The following is a 19,057-nucleotide window of genomic DNA, read 5'->3' on the forward strand; positions in this document are numbered from 1 at the left end:
TCTCTGCTCAGGAAGGGGTCGTGGAAGCCGAGAACTACCTTGGGGTGCTGGGAAACCTGCCCGACTTCCTCAGGCGCTCCCCTGCATAACAACCCAGGCTCCGGGAATCAGAGAACTGACACAGCCTCACTTTAAAGCAGCAGCAACCGAGGCCCAGAGAGGAAGGTGGCCTAACCATGGTCACCCAGCAGGTGTAGACCTGGAGACAAGTCTGCATTCTCCAAGTCTGCAGTGGAAGTTTCTTAAGCAACCAGTTTATTCTTCACCCTTCTAAACCACATGGTCTGTCTTTTCCTCCAGACGAAAACAATTGCTGATCACAGAGGACCAAAGGGCCTCCTCCCAGAAGCAGGGACTTACCACTGAGTCCAGGAACTGAATGTAACACTCCAGCCCAGGTCTGGTTTCACAGAACTGCCGGAAAAGCAGCCTCCCAATTGGCTGCTTGTCACATAAACTGCAGTAATCTCTTTCTGGAGAGAAGAAGAGAAGAATGTGGTCAGACCCAGGAGAGGGCCAGTCGGGGCGGTCCATCAACCCACACCTGGATCCAGAGCCCCAGATGGATGAAACAAGGTGACTGGCAAACTCTCAGGACCCCTTATTTATTTCCAGGCTCTGCAGACTCAGAGGGGGACCAGGTCAGTGGAGAACAAAGTGCCAGTTATGGCCCAGCCTCTACTCCCCAGCCCACTCCCCCTCCCTTTCCAATGCCCTGATTTCTATATGGAGAGGCCAGCAGTTCCAGAGACTATGACTCCACCCCTTGGCTGGCCAATCAGCATGTCACATTCCCTGATTATGGTGACTGGATAAGGGTGGCAGGCATGTAACCCAAGCCGGTAAAATCAGAGTGAACCACGCTGGGCACGCTGAGCAGAGGTGCTCTCTCTTCTTCTGGATGCTGTGGTGCCTGAGTGAGGTCAGGGTCTGCTGCAGTGTTCTTGACACTGCAAGAGAAGCCGCTGTGAGGATGAGGCTGATACATGGAGGAGTCAGAGCTGGGAAAATTACAAGACGTAAATAGAGTTGGTGATGTGATGAATCTCTGGATCAAACCATGCCTGCAGCCCAAACCACATCTGAAAAGCTTATTTATGAGCTTTGCTTAGGGCAGTATGAAAAGATTTTAAAGTTCCTTGTAATTCAAAGCATGCTAATGGATACAGCAAAAATAATAATAATTTCATTGTTGCCCAGTTGGAGCAAAGCCCAGTCTTAGGATGCTTCAAATTATTAAAACCCTGCATTTCCAAGCTAAGGAGCTATAGGCATGGAGACAGAAAGTGACCAACCCTCAGCCACTCAGTAGCCAAGAGAGTTCTGAAAAGAAATGCAAGGCAAGACTCCAAGCCTGGAGGCCCAGTGACCAGGGTTCTAGCCAATGATTTTCTATGTGACTTCAAGCAACTCACTGACCTCTCTAGGCCTCAGTCTTCCTCTGAAAAATGTAGGCATATGTTGGAGGTAAGATGGAAGGGTCCCTTCTGGCTCTTCCTGCAATGATGCTGAAGCCTCTGCAAGAGGCTTTCTCTGGCCAAAAAGACGCTAAAAGGACTGAGACTCATTGCCTCGAACCCTCTTAAGCACTGCACATTGGCCCTTTGATCCTACGGCTGCACCGGAAATGGTCAAGCGACTTTGTGGGGAAACTAGGAAGAGAGTGAGTTAGTCCTTGGTTAGGAGAGCTACCTAGATGGAAGGAATGACTATACTCTTGCCAAATGTGGAGGAGCCAGGACAATCGTTCCCCTAGAGGGGGTCTCTCTGGAGATACAAAATACAAAAAGGAATTAAAACACAACCATCATGTCAACTCACTTTCATACCCAAAGAGTTCACCCACAGGAGCAGAGCTGTTACCTGTAGGGAGGGTGGAGGCTGTTAGCATGCGTTCTGGAGCTAAACCACCTGGGCTCAAATCCCAGCCTCACCACTCACTGCCTGTGTGACATGGGGCAGCTGACTTGACACTCTTATCCCTCAGTCTCCTCATCTGTGAACCTGAGACAGTAATTGCACCTATCTGCTAGGACTGTCATGAGGATTAAATAAGATAATGCATAGAATGGACTCAGGCCAGAGCCTGGCCCACAGGAAATGTTTAATAAACACCATCTGTATCATCATGGATATGGGTTTTTCGGTCTGTTCCATCCCCCTTCCTTCAGGGAATCTCCTCTCCCCAGGTCTGTAAAACTCCAGCCCAAGGTTGTAAGGAAGCCAACTGCTCCCAAGCCTCAGGGATGTGCACATGACTCCATCCTAGACGATAAGAGCACCCTGTCTCCCAACCACACAATAGGTTCAAGGATGGGCACACGACTTAGTCCCAGACAATAAGGTCTCTGTTTCTGCCACAGTGATAAGCTCAGAGAAAGACATGTGACTCAGTTCTAGCCAATCAGAGCCCTCCTGTCTTCTGGCCCAAATGATAGGTTCAGGGTGTGTGACTTGACTGGGCCTTGGAGTCCTTCCATGGCTTTTGCTAGAACTTCTGAGAAAGACATTTGCCCCTCTCTGGGATGACGAGGGCTTAGGGCCAGTCAACCAAGAGCTGCCACAACTGGCTTTTCCACTAGGCAGCGAGAGCCACAGAGAATGAAGCAGGGGAAGGCGGAGCTGATGGAGAAGAGAGAACCCAGTGCTCGAGTCATAGGAGCACCTTAAGCCAGCCGACCGAGGCCAGCCCGGGGGCTGCACGTTTATTTACCTGACAGACTCTTTGCTTAAGCCAGTTGGTGTTGGGTTTCTGTCTCTTGCAACTGAAAGAGCAGTGACCAGGCATACAGGCTGCGTAGTTTTACAGCCCACTCCGATATCATGTGTAAACTGCCTAAGGGCCGGGGACTATTTTTGTAGGAATTCACCAGTTCTAAGTATAGTGTGTATAAGAAGGCACTCGAAAATCTCTCATTCTCCCCTCAGTGGATACTTCATCAACATGGATGAGCCACCTTCCAAGTCTGCCTCTTGGCCCCCTCCCCACGTCGTTTGGGGACCGAAACTAGCCTTGGACTATTGCCTTAACTCAGTCTACCTTTCCATGCATGGATGCTTCACGAATAGCCACTCCAAAAAACATTTAACCCGTCTCAATGTGTGCCAGCATCGATGGGGGTGGGGAGACTGGGATGCGGTCCCATCCCTCAGGGAGCTTGGATTCTGTTGGAAAGCGGGCGTGGGGTGTGCGTGAGCAGACAAGATCCCAAGTGACAGTAATAAAATGTCAAGTGAGATGAGTGTTATCGTCAGCCACAGTAGGGAATCTGGGAAGGAGGGAGCCGAGAGGGTGACAGGTCTGGAGCCCGCACCTGTTAGCATAATGCCCTGCAGACACAGACTGCATTCTCTTCTTGCTACCTCCCACTCAACCTGATCCCCCGAGGTGAAGAAAACCAACTTCTCCATCCTTTCCCAATCCACTGAACTTCCCCAGCACAAACACAGAAGGAAAGTAAATTACCTTGTGTCAAACTCCAATTTTCTTCAATTATGGCAGAGAGTACCGCACTGCTTACATGATTTGAGCAAGGTGCCCCTCCCCACTTCCAAAAGCAATTATGAGATTTCGTGTACCATATTGTGATTCCTTAAGGGTTCATCTGACAGGAATTTTCCTCCCCATATGGCATTTGCTGTCAGTATGGAAACAAGGCCGCCACACACTCTCAGCACAGTAAACACCACGTGATTCCAACACAAGCTGTCAGCACCTCAATTCCATGTCTCTCCCAGCTGTACAGAGGATTCCAGGCAAGAAAGCCACTCATCAGAAGCCCAGGAAGAAATAAAAGGATCAGTAATTATCTATTCGAATTCTTTTCTCAGCCTTAAATACAGATAAATGGGCCTGTCTTCTGAGGAAGCACCACCCCCAACAATAAAATCAAAATGCAACGTTTGCAGTTCCTTTGGAAATGGAGAATGAGGACATAGAAGGAAGAACATGAATTTGGGGATTGATTAAGGTGACAGGAGGAGGCGCAAATCAAAGTTCTTGATGCATCAAAGCAAACTAGAGGTGCGTGTCACTTCTGGAAAGTCCGACAATGCTGAAGCTGGAAGCACGAGGAGCTCTACAATACAGCTCCGGAGGAGACCCTTTCTGATCGGTTTCTACAGAGGCCGGCCGTGTTGTTGAAATCCAGCTTGGAAGGGCCCTGCCCACATCTCTTCTCCAAGCGTGGTCTGTTAGGATTGGTGAGGAGCAGTGTCCAGGACACAGGGCACAGCCTTTCCTCTCTGTCCCTGAATCTCTCCGTCTCCTGGGATGCTGTGCCCACAGGCACACATACACTGTCCACAAACGTACATACACACTGGCTCTTCTGGAACATGAAAATCTTGCATGGGGCCATGTGCCTCATTGGTCTTTCCCTCCAAGCCAGAAAGAGGCTGTTGATGTAAGATATGAGGGGCACCAGGCCCCCCTGCCTCAGAGTATCCACTAATCACCTAATCATTCTAGCTTTATTCTTTTGGGTCTTTCATTCATTCAGCAAACTCTCTTCCACGGTCTCCTGCCTTTTGATATTAGAAGGTTCCTTCAATTTTAAGACTGTTATTGAATTCAACACCTGGGTATGCGTGGATGAGCGAGTGGGAGGAGACATACGTCATACCCATTGGCAGATTAATGATCCAGTAACAGACTTGGACTTAACAGCTGGTGGTCAGCTGAGACCAAGAATGGGGGCGTGGTCTTTGCGATATGTGACTGTGTTTGGCCTTGGTCACAGTAACAGAGAGTCCCATGACTACAGGAAGGTGACCGGAAAGGGGAAGGGTCTAGAAAGCCCACTCTAAGCCTAGGACACTGAGTTGTGCCCTTGATCAAGGGGCAGAGTGCCCCCAGGAAGGGGCTGGGGCCTGCCCTGCACCCAGGAGGGTGGTGGGAGACATGCTTCAAAGGCAAGCTGGGCTAAGCCAGGAAAGGTCTGGACTCCAAGGCCAAGGAGACTGGAATGGACTCACTGCCCTACCACGGATCGATGATTTTAGAGCACAAATGATTGAACTGCAGTGCACAGAAAGGTGGGTGAAGATGAGGTGGGGAGTGGGGAGGCATCTACAGGGGAGGTCACCACTTTGGGAGCCACTGCTGCATGTGCAGGGAGGGTGCAGCCTGTGTGGCTGGGATCCTGCTTTGGTGGGGAGCTGGATGCAACTGGCTTTAAGAAACCATGTGTCATTTGTTCCTTCAAGGTTTTGACACTCCCAAGCATGCCTACAGCTGGCCCGGGAAGCCAGGACTGCCACACCTTCCTGCAACACACTGACCTCCAGCCATGCCTCAGGCAGAACCACTTCTTCCCAATGGACAGTCCCATTAGTAGGTTGACAGACACTGGCAGGGCCCCGACTGTGCACTGTGTCCTGGGCCCTGTCGTGGGCATCCCTGAAAGCAGATGAGGGAGGCACCACAGGCTTCACCTTTGTCCTGAGCAGTCTGCTCACTAGCCGAGGCAGGAGGGAGGCACATTCACAGACAGGGCTGGGAAGAGCAGCCATAGACAAAACCGCGTAAAGCAGGACTGCCAGGAATGTCCCTGAAGGTGTGTCGGCAGAGGAGGCACAGACTGCCCTCATGACGTTGGGTAGGTTTCAGGGATGGCACCCATGGGAGAGCACACTGTAGATGGGAATGGGAGTGACGGGGCCACAGATGGCAAGGCCACAGGGGAGAGGCCGAGCACTGGGGAAGAAGGTCAAAGCCAGAGAAACAGGGCCAGAGGTTGGGCGAAGGGCAAGAAGCCACAGCAGGGAGGGAAGTCCCCAGGTGAGAAGCCTGGAGGACCAAGAGGGCATGGCAAAGCGTGGGGCAAGGTGCGTTTGAGCAAGAATTCAGGGCCAGGTCTGTGACCACTGCAGGGAGCCAGTGACAGACCTTCAAGAGTGGCTTAAACTATATGGCAATTCCTCAAAAAATTAAAAATAGAACTACCATATGATCCAGCAACCCCACATCTAGGTATTTATCCAAAAGAATTGAAATCAGGATTTCAAAGACATATTTGCATTCCCATGTTTATTGTGACATAGTCAAGATGTGGAAACAACCTAAATGTCCACAGACCGAAGACTGGATTAAACAAAATGTGGTGTATGCATACAATGGAATGTTATTCAGCCTTAAAAAAGGAGGAAATTCTGCCATATGTGACAACATGGAGGAAGCTTGAGGATGTTAAGGTAAGTGAAATAAGCCCATCACAGAAGGACAAATACAGCATGGCTCCACTTATATGAGGAATCTAAAAGAGTCAAACTCCTAGAAGCAGAGAGTAAGGTTGCCAGGGACTGGAGGAGGGGGAAATGGGGAGCTGTTGTTCAATGGGTTTAAAGTTTCAGTTTTGCAAGACGCTTAGGTTCTAGAGACCTGCCGTACAACACTGTGCTTTAGTTAACCATATTGTGTTGCGCACCTGAAAATTTACTAGGAGGGTAGATCTCATGTTAAATGTTCTTACCACAATACCTTTTTTTTCTTTATGAGGAAGATTGGCCCTGAGCTAACATCTGTGCCAGTCTTCCCCTACTTTACGTGGGATGCCACCACAGAATGGCTTGACAAGAGGTACCAGGTCTGCAACCGGGATCCAAACCTGCGAACCCCGGGCCACCAAAGCAGAGCACGCAAACTTAAGCACTATGCCACCAGGCTGGCCCCGCCACAATACTTTTTAAAAAAGAAAACGGCTTAAAGAAAATGCACAGAAAGTGATAAGTTCCTTGGGGGTGGGAGGTGAGGCACAAAGGGACAGGAATCAGCATGTGATGTTAAGTAAGGGGGTCAGCAGGTCAATGTACTTGGTAATGAATGTAACTGAGAATACCCGGGCAAGCATGCAGGTACATGCCTACAGAGAAGCAACACACATGTCCTGAAGGTCTAGGCACAGCTAGTCCCTTCCAAGTCTGCCTTACCCAGGTCAGGCACGACACTTACCAAGTTGTCAGCCACAAAGGGTGCAACAAGACAAGGGGCCCCGTCCTCACCACCACCACCTGTGATGTTCGGGTGCTTCATGGAGAGCTTCCCCTCGTCTCCTAGCCTGTTCTCATAATAAGACACTGACAGTATCACCATCGCAGGCCCATTGTTAAGGACACCTGCTACAGACTGAAAGTTTGTGTCCCCAAAATTCATATGTAGAAACCTAACCCGCAATGTATTTGTAGGTGGGGCCTTTGGGAGGTGACTAGGTCATAAGAGTGGAGCCCTCAGGAATGGGATTAGTGCCCTTATAAAAGAGGCCCCTGAAAGCTCCCTCGCCCTTTCTGCCGGGTGAGGACGCTGCGAAAAGACAGTCGTTTATGACCCAGAAAGTCGATCCTCATCAGACACAGAATTGCCAGCACCTTGATCTTGGACTTCCCGGCCTCCAGAACTGAGACAAATAAATGTCTGCTGTTTATAATCCACCCAGTGCGTGGTATGCTGTTGTAGTAGCCCAAGTGGGCTGAGTTGCTTTCTGGTCTTGGGCAAGTCCCTTAACTTGAGGTCCAGCAATCAGTTACTCCGTTGCCGCCAAGGATTAGTAACATATGTGAGCCCCCAGCCCCGTCGGAGCATGTGGCAGGTCCTCCATAAACCCTAGCCATTCGGACAGACCGTATCTCCTCTAAAAGACTGGAGATGTAGTGGCTTTTACCTCTCGGAAGATTCACCAAGAAAATGGGAGGCAGCTGGTGAAAGGGGGCTTGACTCCACATCAGCACCAAAGAAGGCAAAAGTCACTCCTCCCGTGGCTGCCATGGGACCCCAAGCTCCAGGAGGGCAGGGGCCAGGGCTCTGCTGGCCCTTGTCTCCCTCCCTTGGAGCCTGCCTCTCAGAGAGAAGCCCCACGTGTCCCTACAGCACATGGCCGAGGTTAAAATCTCACAACCCACAGTCAATTCCTTCAAGGCTCATAACCCCCAGCGGACGCAGAAACAGGAATGATATTGATAGCGAAGATAAATAAATGCTGTCACTGTTTTCATTCTTTTCGAGTGACATGAAATGGGAACATACTTTCTTAATTAGGAGCCTGTGGTATGTGGACGCTTGGAGAGCAACCAGACTTTCCCAACTGAGGGCCAGAACACAGGCAGTGAGGACAGCATGGCTCCCTTCCGATGGCCACAAACCCCAAGTGAAGGAGGCCACCACCCCTTCCTCCCCGGCTTGGAGAGTTGGCATCAATCCATAGCGGATGGGGAGCTAGGAAGAGTCACGGCTGGGCGGGTGCGGGGTGTAGATGACCGAAACCTGCTTGGGGCTGTTTTCGTTGTTGCTGCAGGCACTCCTTGAACTCGGGCCAATGAAAATGCACGTTCCATTTCAGAAGTAAGAGCAAGAAATGCAGCTTCCTGAGGAAATGGAAACGCTAACACCGGAGCCCTTGGAAATGAAACCACATGTTTATTGTCCATGGGGGGATGGGGGTGTCCAAAAGCAATTCCTGGAGCCATCTCTCTACCAACTGGAGGCTGATTTTATTTTGTTTTGTTTCATTTTATTTTCCTTAACATTGTCTTACTGAAATACCAGGGGTTTTTTGGCCTTTTTTTTTTTTTTTTTTTTTGAGGGGGGTCCTGATAGGTCCAAAGGCAATTTAGGAAAAGAGATGAGAGGAGACTGGACTAGACAGAGGCCACGAGCCCTTCACTTTGCCACAGTCCAGGTCTAAAACAATAAACAGAAGTGATCTGAAAACAGCTTTCTCTTCAAAATTCCTGCCAAAGCTGGAGAAAACAATTGGGCGTTTGCTCTGAGGAAAAAGCTCTCTGACGTTTGAAAGGCAAGATAGCATCACGGATAACGGCAATTCTTCACAGCCCGCCTCTTGGAAAGAGCAAGAGAGGAAAAGGGAAACATTTGGTATTTGGTTAGCAACAGCTGAGTGGGTTCCTATTACTTGAAGAAAGATGTTTTTGTGTGAATAAAAAATGACATATGGCACATTACACAAACACACCCAAACCAAGCCTCATCTTCCTGTGCCTTTTGTCCCCCTCATTCTGGTCTGTAGTTTTACTCAATGTCTGGTACTAGTCACCTGTCTGTAGGATCAAAACTATTAAGCCTGGCTCTTACAAAGGTTGGTGGCACCTGGACAAGCCACATGTGAAAACCACTGAGTTACAAGGTGTTTGGGGCTGGCTGTCAGGTGGGGAAGGGAGGGAATTAGGAGTGGGGGTTCTTGTCTGTGGATTTGTGAAAGGAAGAGGAGAGGCAGAGTGAAGTGTGCTCGTGGAGGCTCCAGTGCAGAAGCCCCTTCCAGCCCCACCACTTTGATGCGGGTCCGCGTCTCTAGCTTGAACCCTTTGGGTGCAGTCAAAGCCCAGGAATCCTGGGAGTCTGGGAAAGTGCTGAGGGCTGAGCTGGACAGGACATGGGCCATATGCCGTCACCACAGAGCCCCGGAGTCAGGCAGTGTGATCTCTGTTTTATCCTCAAGGGCAAGAGAAGCAAAGAATTCAGATATTCCCCTGCAGTGGGAATGAGACAAAGAATTAGGTGGGTAAATGGAGGAGTGGGGTGGTATAGGTGGACCTGGGGAATGGCCAGGTAGACATGCACACTGTGCAGGCATTGGCTGGACGGAGCCTGGCATGTTGGAAAGAGCAGGAACAGAACTGAGACCTGGGTTCCAAGCCTGGCTCTCTCACCTGCCATCTCTAAATGAGAGGTTGGAACCACCCAGGTCTGAGCCCACTGCTCTGCGATGGTACAGCTTCCTTCCCTGCTAGCACACAGACAGCCGGAGAACCCAGAGACACCAGCAGAAAAGGCACCTTTCACACCCGCGGCGGCGGCTCTTGAAAATGCCGGGCAAAAAGGAAACATACCGATGTGTGACCTGCGGTTGTTTCTATTTCTCTAGATTTTCAATATTTTTACAATGAGGGGAAAACAACTCTTCTAAAAACACAGCTGCAGAATCACTGAGATTAGGAAGGTCCTGCAAAGCCAAGGAGCTGTGACCGCGACAGGTCCCCCTTCAGGGGCAGGGCTGGGGAACTTCACCCTGCCTGGCCTGCAGCAGAACCTTCTAGCGAGCTGGGACTCAGGCCGCTGTGGTGCCAGGCCCTGGGAAAGCCTCAGTTGATGGTGAATGCTGCTGCCTTCCCGGAGGCCCAGGGCCTTCCCAGAACCACTGCCACTCTGCTCACAGCCATCCTGGGGACGCTATCCTCCTATGGCCACGTTCTTTCTACAAAGCTTTTTTCTCCTTGAAAAGAAATTCCCATGCGGATACAGGCAGTTTTAGAAATTGAGATACCAAGGCCGTACCCAGCCAATGGCATCAGATCTCTGCAGATGGTGTCAGCAGTTCTCGAAGCTCCCGGGTGATCCCAGTAGCGCATTAACTGTAAGCCTAGTTCATTCAACCCCCCGCACCTGGAACAGTGCTGGCCGGAGCAGGAGCGCAGGTGTGTGTGTAAAATGAGCAAATGACTGAACAAACGACAGATGGATGTGACGCCGAGGCCACATGCTCCCAAACCAGGGGGTAGCGATGTCAGGCCTACACTCCCTTGACACGCCCCAGTGTTAATCTCCCAGAAATGAAGGTCACCCCGAAGCAACTAGATGATAAAGAGTTGCTCCTAGCAGGGCTTCTGTCCAAGGGAAATAGAAGTCTCCGGGTGCCTGACTGCGGCGAGGCTGGGCCAGGCAGTGCGCTGCAGCCGTGATGGGCCCAGAGTCCCCAGAAGCGAGGCAGCCTGAGCGCGGGGCCCTGCCTGACTCCCTTGCTTTTTGGAAAGCTCAGCCAGGGCCATGGGGCTGGGGCCAGGGGACAGGACTTTGCCTCCAGCTCCGCCTCTGACCCCTGTATGACCTCAGGCCCGTCATTCTCTTCTTTGGACCTCGGTTTCCCCTTTTACAAAATGAGGCTGATGAACGAACGAGAGGAGCTTAAATGCCCCTGCCTCCCAGTTTGGCAGTTCCACAGGGAGAAGCCTGGTGGGGATGGAGACATCAGAGGGCATGGGGCCTTTCTCCAGCATCAGAGCCCCAAGTAGAGTTCAGACTACTGGGGTCTCTAAGCCCTTCCTGCTGCCTTCCCTCTTGCACTTGCACTGTGGCCAGAGCGGGAGCAGAGCAAGCATGAGCTTAAAGACAGCATTTCTGGAAGGCGTGGGAAGCACACTGTTCCAGGGGTCTGGGGCTCAGCTTCCATGGTAGCCCTGCCAGTTTGCTGTGGGGGCTAGGGTCGTTACTCCCTCTCTCTGTGCCTCAGTCTCTCTCTAGTGCTTCCGGTTTACCCTTGGACAGCAATGCCTGGCCCATCATTACTGCGAGCCGCCCTGGCCGGCTGGGGAAGTGAGCAGGGATGCGTGGGGGCTCTGAAGCTTTGGAGGCTGGGCCCACCTTGCTGTCCAGGGCCCTGGGGACTGGCTTCAGCGGGAGCTATGAGCTAATGAAGCAAAAGCCACAAGAGGGCGGGGTCAGGAAGTGGCTGGGCAAGTGGGGGCCAAGGCAAACAGCAGCCTCTGCGCAGAGAGGCGGCCCTGCTTCTTCCTGGGCCACCAGCCAGGGCCTAGTGAGGCTCACAGCTGTGCCGCCAGCCTGTGAGAAGTGAATGCCTGGGAAGGTGGAGGCAGCTGTCGTCTCCCGAAAGTCCTGAGGTCTCAGGGTCCGAAGACCCCCCAGCCACGCCCATCCTCTCAATGATCCCAGCCAGATGCTCAGCCGACCTCGGTCTGCGCACTTCTGGGGACAGGAAGCCCTTCGCCTACAAAGTGTCCAATGCTCTTTGTCAACCATGTTAAAAGTCCATTCTTACTTTGAGACCAAACCTGTCTTTCTGTATTACCTGCACCTTGGTCCTCATTCTTGGGATAGAGGACAAACGTTTGGTGGCAGTTATTCTCTGCTTCTGGAATTTTCTCTCAGATAAACCTCCACTTCCCCCTGCTGCCTCATCATGGCTCCCAGACGACTGGCCACATGACACACCCAAACTCTTTGTCCAAGGAACAGAGCATCAAGGGCTTGGCCCACTGGAACCCGATCCAGGTCTTGGGTAATTAAAGGTGAAACCATGTCAACTCCTTCCTTCAGGCCATCTTTGCTTAGCTCAGCCCCAGACCCAAGAGGGGCTGGAGGTGGGAAGAGATGGATGTGGAGAAGGAAGAGATGGATATACTCACAGGCACACGGAGTTCACCCAATGCCCATGTTCAGATGAGGAACAGGGGAGAGGCATGTTGTTTGGCAGAAACCAGCATAGAGAAAGCTGGAGTCTCGATTCAGACTGTGCCACCTGAATTATAGCTCAGGGCCGTCGGGATTTTAGACCTGCATTTTTATAGGGTCTGGCAGAGCTGGCTTTCAGAAAGAGATGGCCTTTGGGTCAGACAGTGGCCTTCCCACTTGGCCACCTGTTGTAGCATAACAATAGCTGAAACAAGAGCAGCTAATAGGGATGGGGTGCTTGCTATATCCCAGGCACCATGCTGGGCACTTTACATGCTTGTCTCGTGCAATCCTCACAACAGGCCTGTGAAACCGGTGAGCTTATTAGTTATTGTCTAGACGCCAAAAAATGAGGTCCTGAGAAGGGATTGGCACAAGGTCCCAGAGCTAGCAAGAGGCAGAGATGGGATTTGAACTCAGATCTTCCTGACAGTAGAACAACTCTTCTGCATCTTTTAGCTTTTAGGGATCCATGGCAGCAGCAGGCAAGCACCTGGGACACTGAGAGGTGGATGATGTCCACCAATGGCATGATTTGGCAAGGCCAGGGGCCCACAGGGGAGAGAGGCACCCCGATAACCTGGATGTACCCATGGCCTCTTGGTCATTCCATTTCCATGGGATGCGGCTGCTCTGCACTCCAAGTCCAGGAGCTCCAGCCTCCAGGGGCAGGCGTGGGAAAGCCATGGCAGCTCACAGCTGGCTATGAACTGGACATCTACACTCCACAGGCTGGGCCAGCACAGAAGAATTATTTGGAACGCCCTTCTCTCCTCTCCTCCTCCAGGACGCCTGACCCGAGTTTGCCGCCCCCTCACCGCTTCTGAGCTCCTCAGCTCCACGGCCTGCACCACACCTGTGATTGCATAACATACATGCTGTCTCATTCCCTTGGCTGTTGTCCTCAGAGCTGGCCGAGCCTCCTCGGCTGAGCTGTATATTCCCTCTCTCCACTGCCACCCCCTCTGCATGCCCAGCAGAGCCCAGGACAGTCTGGACATTAATGAGGTCACCAATAAATATACAATTGATTAAAGCAGGAGCAGTCATGAGAAACGTTATTCACCAGGATCCTGTTTACACTTCTTTTGTCAAAACAAATCCCTTGCTTCTTGAAGGTAGAAATCTTAAAGTCCTCGGTGTCCAGAAGCAAATGCTTCGCTTTTAATAGGGTGTTGGAATTGCATTTCACAGCACATTCCTGTGCTCGGACCTACATGGAGGCAAGTCCTTAAGCCAACAGGACAGGAACCCAAACAGGGCTGGGCCCAACTTGGAGTAGGCAGGGCCCAGGCTGCCTTGTTCCCTCACCCCAGCACCTAGCACAGAGCCTGGCCAAAGCCGGCACACAGTAACATTTGACAAGTGAACGAATGTATAGATTAACGATCTAACTCATCAATTTGCTAGCTGTTGGCTATATCCTAACATATTGGTTTCCAAATCTCTCCCTGTGTTGGGTCAAGTTAATGAAAAGATCTGCCACACAGGAAATGGAGCCCCTTCACAACACTGACTTGCTCGTCCTTCACAAGCAATCACATCAGAGCCAGAGGAAGCGCGTGTTGAAGGGAGCATGGTCGTGGACCTTGCAGAAAACCCGAAGGAAACCTAGTCTAATGCCCTCATCACCCAGATGGGGAAACTGAGGCCCAGGTGTGTGCGTGGGGCCTTGCCTTATTCATCACCCCAGGGCTTGCTTAGTCTCCTCAGCTGCTCTAAGGCCCTGGATCAATGTGAACAGGGAGGGGAAGTCCTTTATGAAAATTCAAAGACTCCCATGCAGGGGTCCCCCTCCAGGTCTTGCACAGAGACCCCCAGTGAAGCCTTTCAAAACTCCCTTCCAGGACCTGGCATTTTGAACACGGTGAAGTGTAGCTGCTTCTGTCAGCCTGCAGGCCTGTGATCGACGCCACACAGGTGTCTCATATAAATCTTCAAGGGCCATCTCCGCATGGAGCCAAGTAGATGCTTTTAATTATCAGGAGGGAAAAAAGCAAAATGCCTCATGCATTTTCATTTTTATCTAAGGAAAAGAACACAATTTGCCAGGATGAAGTACCACTTCTTGCCAAATAACACTTATTTTAAACTAAAGCTTTTTCAGCTATACAAATACAGAATAGAAGCATGCAGTGCCCAAAACACATGCTTTTCTCTCGTCCCTTCTTTCTTTTTTAAGAGGCTCACATATCTCCTAACTGTCTAGATCTCGTAAGCTCGGGCTCAGCCTAGAGCATGGCTCGCTGGTAACGCTTGTTTTCTTCCCTCTGTTGGGTGCGAAACAGACATTTTGACAGATATTTAACTGATGCTCAAGGTTAATAGGTATCCTCCTCCGTTACTTAGCACAAGATACATAACTGGGAAAAAGACCAAAAAGATGACTGGGATGATCAAAGAATACCATTGTGGTGAAACCCCTATTTCTAACTGGTCTAAAAATGTAACCCATAATAGCTGTTTGCTTTAAATTATTCCTTGCCAAGAACAATGTTCAGATGATTGAAAAATTCCACACTGGAACCTCCGATGCTTACTTATTTTTCCTTCTGAGCACCTGCATGGAGAGAAGCTTTGCTCAGAAAATGTAGCGAGCAACAGGGAAAGAGGAGCTCTCAGCTCCTCACAGTCAGTATGCTGCCTCGGAAAGCCCTCCAAGGACTTCTTAACGGGGGCCCTGGGTTCTGAAAGGTCAGGCCGTAACTGCGTTTTGTTCTGGATGAGTCAGCCCAGTTAAAGTAGGCGGCTGGAGCACGGTGGGAGGCAGGCAGAGACCTTCCCTCGCAGACAGAGTCTGCATGGGGCCGGAGCTGACAAACCAGACCTGTGTGTAGCTGGAACCGAATCGGGAATGCACACAGCATAGCCCAAGCGACCACCGCACGGAGAGAATCCAGTTCCTCCCAAAGGGGGCTTGGAATTGAATTTCCATTCTGGAAGCACAGGTCACAGATGTCGCCCATGGTGGGGATTAAGCCAGGGGAGCCAACAGGATGCCCCGAACCTCTGGTCCAAAGCAAAGCAGCCGGGAGCTCCACCCTGGAAGGGAATTCTAGACCTAGCTGCCTTTGAGCACTTGGTCACCGCAGTTTCCAGCCCCTTTATATTTGAACCCAGGTTTGCTCAACTAATGTAGCTGAGGTTGGACCTGGTAGGCCAGCTCCCTCTCTCTCGACCTCCCTTTAGGATTGATTCCCTGAGCACCTACCTGCGCTGTGCTGGGCCAGAGGATCAAGTGATCACCAGAAACACCTACTCCCCGAAGCACCCAAGGAGCTTATGCTCCAGCTCTGTGCTCTTTTCCCTGGAGCTCACCTAGAACTCCTCCGGGATGAGAGGTGGTGGAGATGTGAGAGGCACAAACTCTGTAGACCACTTGGACTCATATCCCAGTCACCCAATGTCTGTTCATCACATTTTTTGTTGTAATAGAACTCCCACTTTTAGCTGGGTGCATGGCCACCCAAAAGAAAGACTGCATTTCCCAACGACCTTTGCAGCTAGGTGTGGCTATGTGACCAAGTTTTGGCCAATGGAATGTGAGCAGAAATAATGCGTCCAAGTTAGTTCTGGGTTATGCCCTTGAAGGGAAAAGGTGTGTGCCGCTTCCTTCACTGTCCCCTCTTCCCACAGACTAGAATGCACACACAGTGGGGCGTCATTTTGGACCATGTAGAGGAGGGCAACACCCTAAAGACAGAAGAGACTGGGAACTGAATGGCCACGTAGACAGAACTTCCATAGCAGCCCCAGACCCCTTCCCAAGCACTGTTCCATGAGAGAGAAATAAACTTCTACCTTGTTTAGACCATTGTTAGCCTCGGTCTTTGTTACAGCAGCTGAACCTATGCTTGCTCAATCCGCCCATGAACTAGCTGTATCACTTTTTCTGAGACTCACTTTCTTGGTCCTAAAATGGAGATAACAATATGACCTACCTCATAGGTACGGCTCAATCAAGGTGCTTAGCACATGCCTGGCACATGGTAGGCCCTCAGTAAATACTGTCTATCCACCATTATTATAAGGAGCAGCCACTCTTCCTGCCCAAATCCCCAAAACCCACCCCTTTCACTGCCCCACCAGGAGAGTGTGAGCACATGCAGCCAAGAAGCGTTAACTGGAACCGATGTTCACCCACCTGAGCCTCATCTACTAAATCAGGTGGTGTTTCAGACGTCCCTCCGCCACACACAACGTGGGAGGCCTCAGTGCTGCTTCAAATACATCACACCCACCCGAACTCCCTTGGTACGACCCACGGTGCTGTAATAAGGCACCAAGGGTCCCATGCTCCTCCAGCAGCCCCCGAACTTGAGCAGAGGTCTGTTTCCTTGGTGGAATTAAGGTACGCAAGTCTCAAAAAGCCTGTGTTCAGTTCTACAGATGGTGACCTGAAATGCGAAACATTGTTCCTCCCTGTCAAACACAATTTAGTCTTCCTTCCCTGTGATATCCCGGGTAATCCACACTGAAAGAGTATTTTAGCAAGAGTTATAGTTTGGATGCTGGAAGGTTCTAAAGTCAACAGAACTGTTTTTGCTGTATATTACATAAAATAAACACTCTGGTTCCAGGAACTCAAGGCAGCACACTGGGAACCACATTTGTTTTCCCCAAGATGCAGGAGTCGTGCAAACTGCCCTTGACCTGGCCACACCACACTCAAGTGTCTCTGGGGTTCCCCAAGGGCACAGGCAAAGGGCAGCCCTGAACTGGCAGTGCCAACACCTGGGATGACACCGCCTTCACTTACAAGGGCTGGGAAGGTGGGTGGTGTGTGTGCGCTCAAGGGGCAGACCTGTAGGCGGTCTCTGACCTCGAGCTACAGCTTTATTTAAGTGGCTAAACACAAAATTGTGTACAGGGCTGCTAAGGGCTTCCAAAGAACTGACGTTTCTTTTTTTAAATATTGACTTCCTTCTTGCAGTGTCATTGCCTTTGCTGGTGAAAGAGCACAGAGGGGGGACAGCCTGCAGCTGGTGCCCGCCCTTCCTCAGGGCAAGAGCTGCCTTTCAATTCGGAATCCCCTCTGAGCCTGACCCAGTGCTGGGCACCCAGCACGGACCCCTCGTCCAGGCTCCTAGCACCTCTCTGCCGAGCACTCAAGACAGGTGGCCTCTGGAATCTGCCTGAGTGACTATTGGTTAACCTCCCTCCCCACCTTCAGCCTGGAAACGGAGCACAATCCCGCTCTGATTCACGGCTGTGCTCCCCAGAGCACAGCCTAGACAGGGCAGGTTCTCAGACACGGCAGAATGAATGAATGGTGGCTGGGACTTGCTGGAAAAGGGGTAGGTTTTAATCATGAAGAAGATGAGGCCTCCGCATCGAGGCAGTTAGAGAGCAGCAGAGGCCGTACACTGAGAAATGTTGTGGCTGTCTGCTAACATTCACCCCGGGTGCCAGGACACTCACGCTGTCGGGGGCACACATGTCTTCAGCACCCCTTGAGAGCCCCAGGCTTGAAGACTCCATTCTCTCACTTAATGCCACCCTGTGGGATGGAAAGTCCCGCCCCTGTCCACTGAACAGAAAACCAGGGCACAGCTGGTCTAAGGGACTTGCCTGAGGTCACACAGTGGCAGTAGAACCAGGGTCTGAGTCCAGGTCTTTTTGGCTGCAAAGGCCTGGTGCTGCCGGCAGGCACTGTGGAGGCCGGGACCTGCCTGGCCAGGAGACCCTCCTGGGAGGCCTCTCTGCCGCCCCAGAGGGACTTGTCCTTGGAATCAGAGGGAGGGAGGGCAGCAACTTGCTCCTCCCTCAGGAGGAAGCCACCATCTCCCACCAGAGAAGTGGTGGGGCCGCAGGCTCAGAAACCCCCAGGGGCCTCCCTCGGGGAGGCAGGGAGCCGAGGGGCTGGGAACAGAGCATGACCCAGAGCAGAGGGCACCGGACCAGGTGCCGAGGGAGAAGATGGGGGATGGGAGATGGGGGAGGATGGACAGTCCATCTCCTAACTAGGGGGTTGCACGCGCTTCAGGTATTCGGTATGGAGCCGAGAAGGGGGTGTTTTCCCTCCCCCCCAGGCTGTGGCTTAAACTGCGAAAAGCAACTTACTGAACCCCTTTGGAGCCCACCAGGGGCCCAGGTGTGCTAAGCCCAAGGGAAAGACACAAGAGAAGCTAAAGATAGGCTCTGCACCCAAAAATGGGCTCACACATTGTCTGGGGCAGGGCCTGGCCTGGTAGCCTCCACAGAGGAAACATGAAAAACAGGAAGTTCCACCAAAAGAACAGCCTCTCAAGCTCCCTCAGCCTCCCCAGCCTCCCTCAGCACTCCTTCCAGCCTTCTGGCTGGGTACCTACTACAACCCTACCCAGAACCCATATCTGCTCTGGACCCCATAGGACTTGGTACATGAGCCCAAATCTCTGCCTTGAGAATATCACCCTCATTCTAGAAACACAGGCACAGCAGAAATTTAAATTCCACACTTGACAGCGAGGATGCCCTTCACAGCCACATCCAGCATGTGAGTCTGAGAAGGGAAGGGGGACAGACACTGGGTGAGGAAGGCGAGAGAACATACAGCCAGGGCTCTTTCACACCCTACTGTCCCAACACAGCTCATCTTCACAGAAAGCTCACCTCCCTCAGCAGCCAGAGCACAGCGGCCAGGGCGGCAGCCACACGCATGTCTCTCTCTGCTGAAGAAGGGTGCCGCAGGTTCTCAGCTCGACTTCTGCCCTCCTTTGCTCATCCTTGCCCACCGGGAATTCCATTCCCTTCCACACTGAAGACCTGGAAATGCTATTTGATGGCTGCATCAAGCTACAGCTGCCTTACTGTGCCAAGCAGGGATCAAACAGTCCCCTCTGGCCACATCCATGGAGAGAAAGTGACTGCTAGAAGACA

General features: G+C 51.6%; 1 protein-coding gene across 9 annotated transcripts in view; it reads right to left on the reverse strand.

Annotated features, from left to right (window-relative positions):
• Positions 1 to 19,057, reverse strand: part of GRK5 (G protein-coupled receptor kinase 5) — a 218,426-nt gene that overhangs the window by 69,263 nt on the left and 130,106 nt on the right. For 7 of the 9 annotated variants that reach the window (XM_070259970.1, XM_023638461.2, XM_070259989.1 and 4 more), the window contains one exon: positions 361 to 473. The exons of the other annotated variants lie outside the window; for them this stretch is intronic. In XM_070259970.1, the coding sequence (XP_070116071.1) occupies positions 361 to 473 (113 nt within the window). The remainder of the gene's footprint in view (positions 1 to 360; positions 474 to 19,057) is intronic. 9 annotated transcript variants of the gene reach the window in all.

The sequence above is a fragment of the Equus caballus genome, chromosome 1 (assembly GCF_041296265.1).
Source record: "Equus caballus isolate H_3958 breed thoroughbred chromosome 1, TB-T2T, whole genome shotgun sequence".
Taxonomy (NCBI): Eukaryota; Metazoa; Chordata; class Mammalia; order Perissodactyla; family Equidae; genus Equus; species Equus caballus.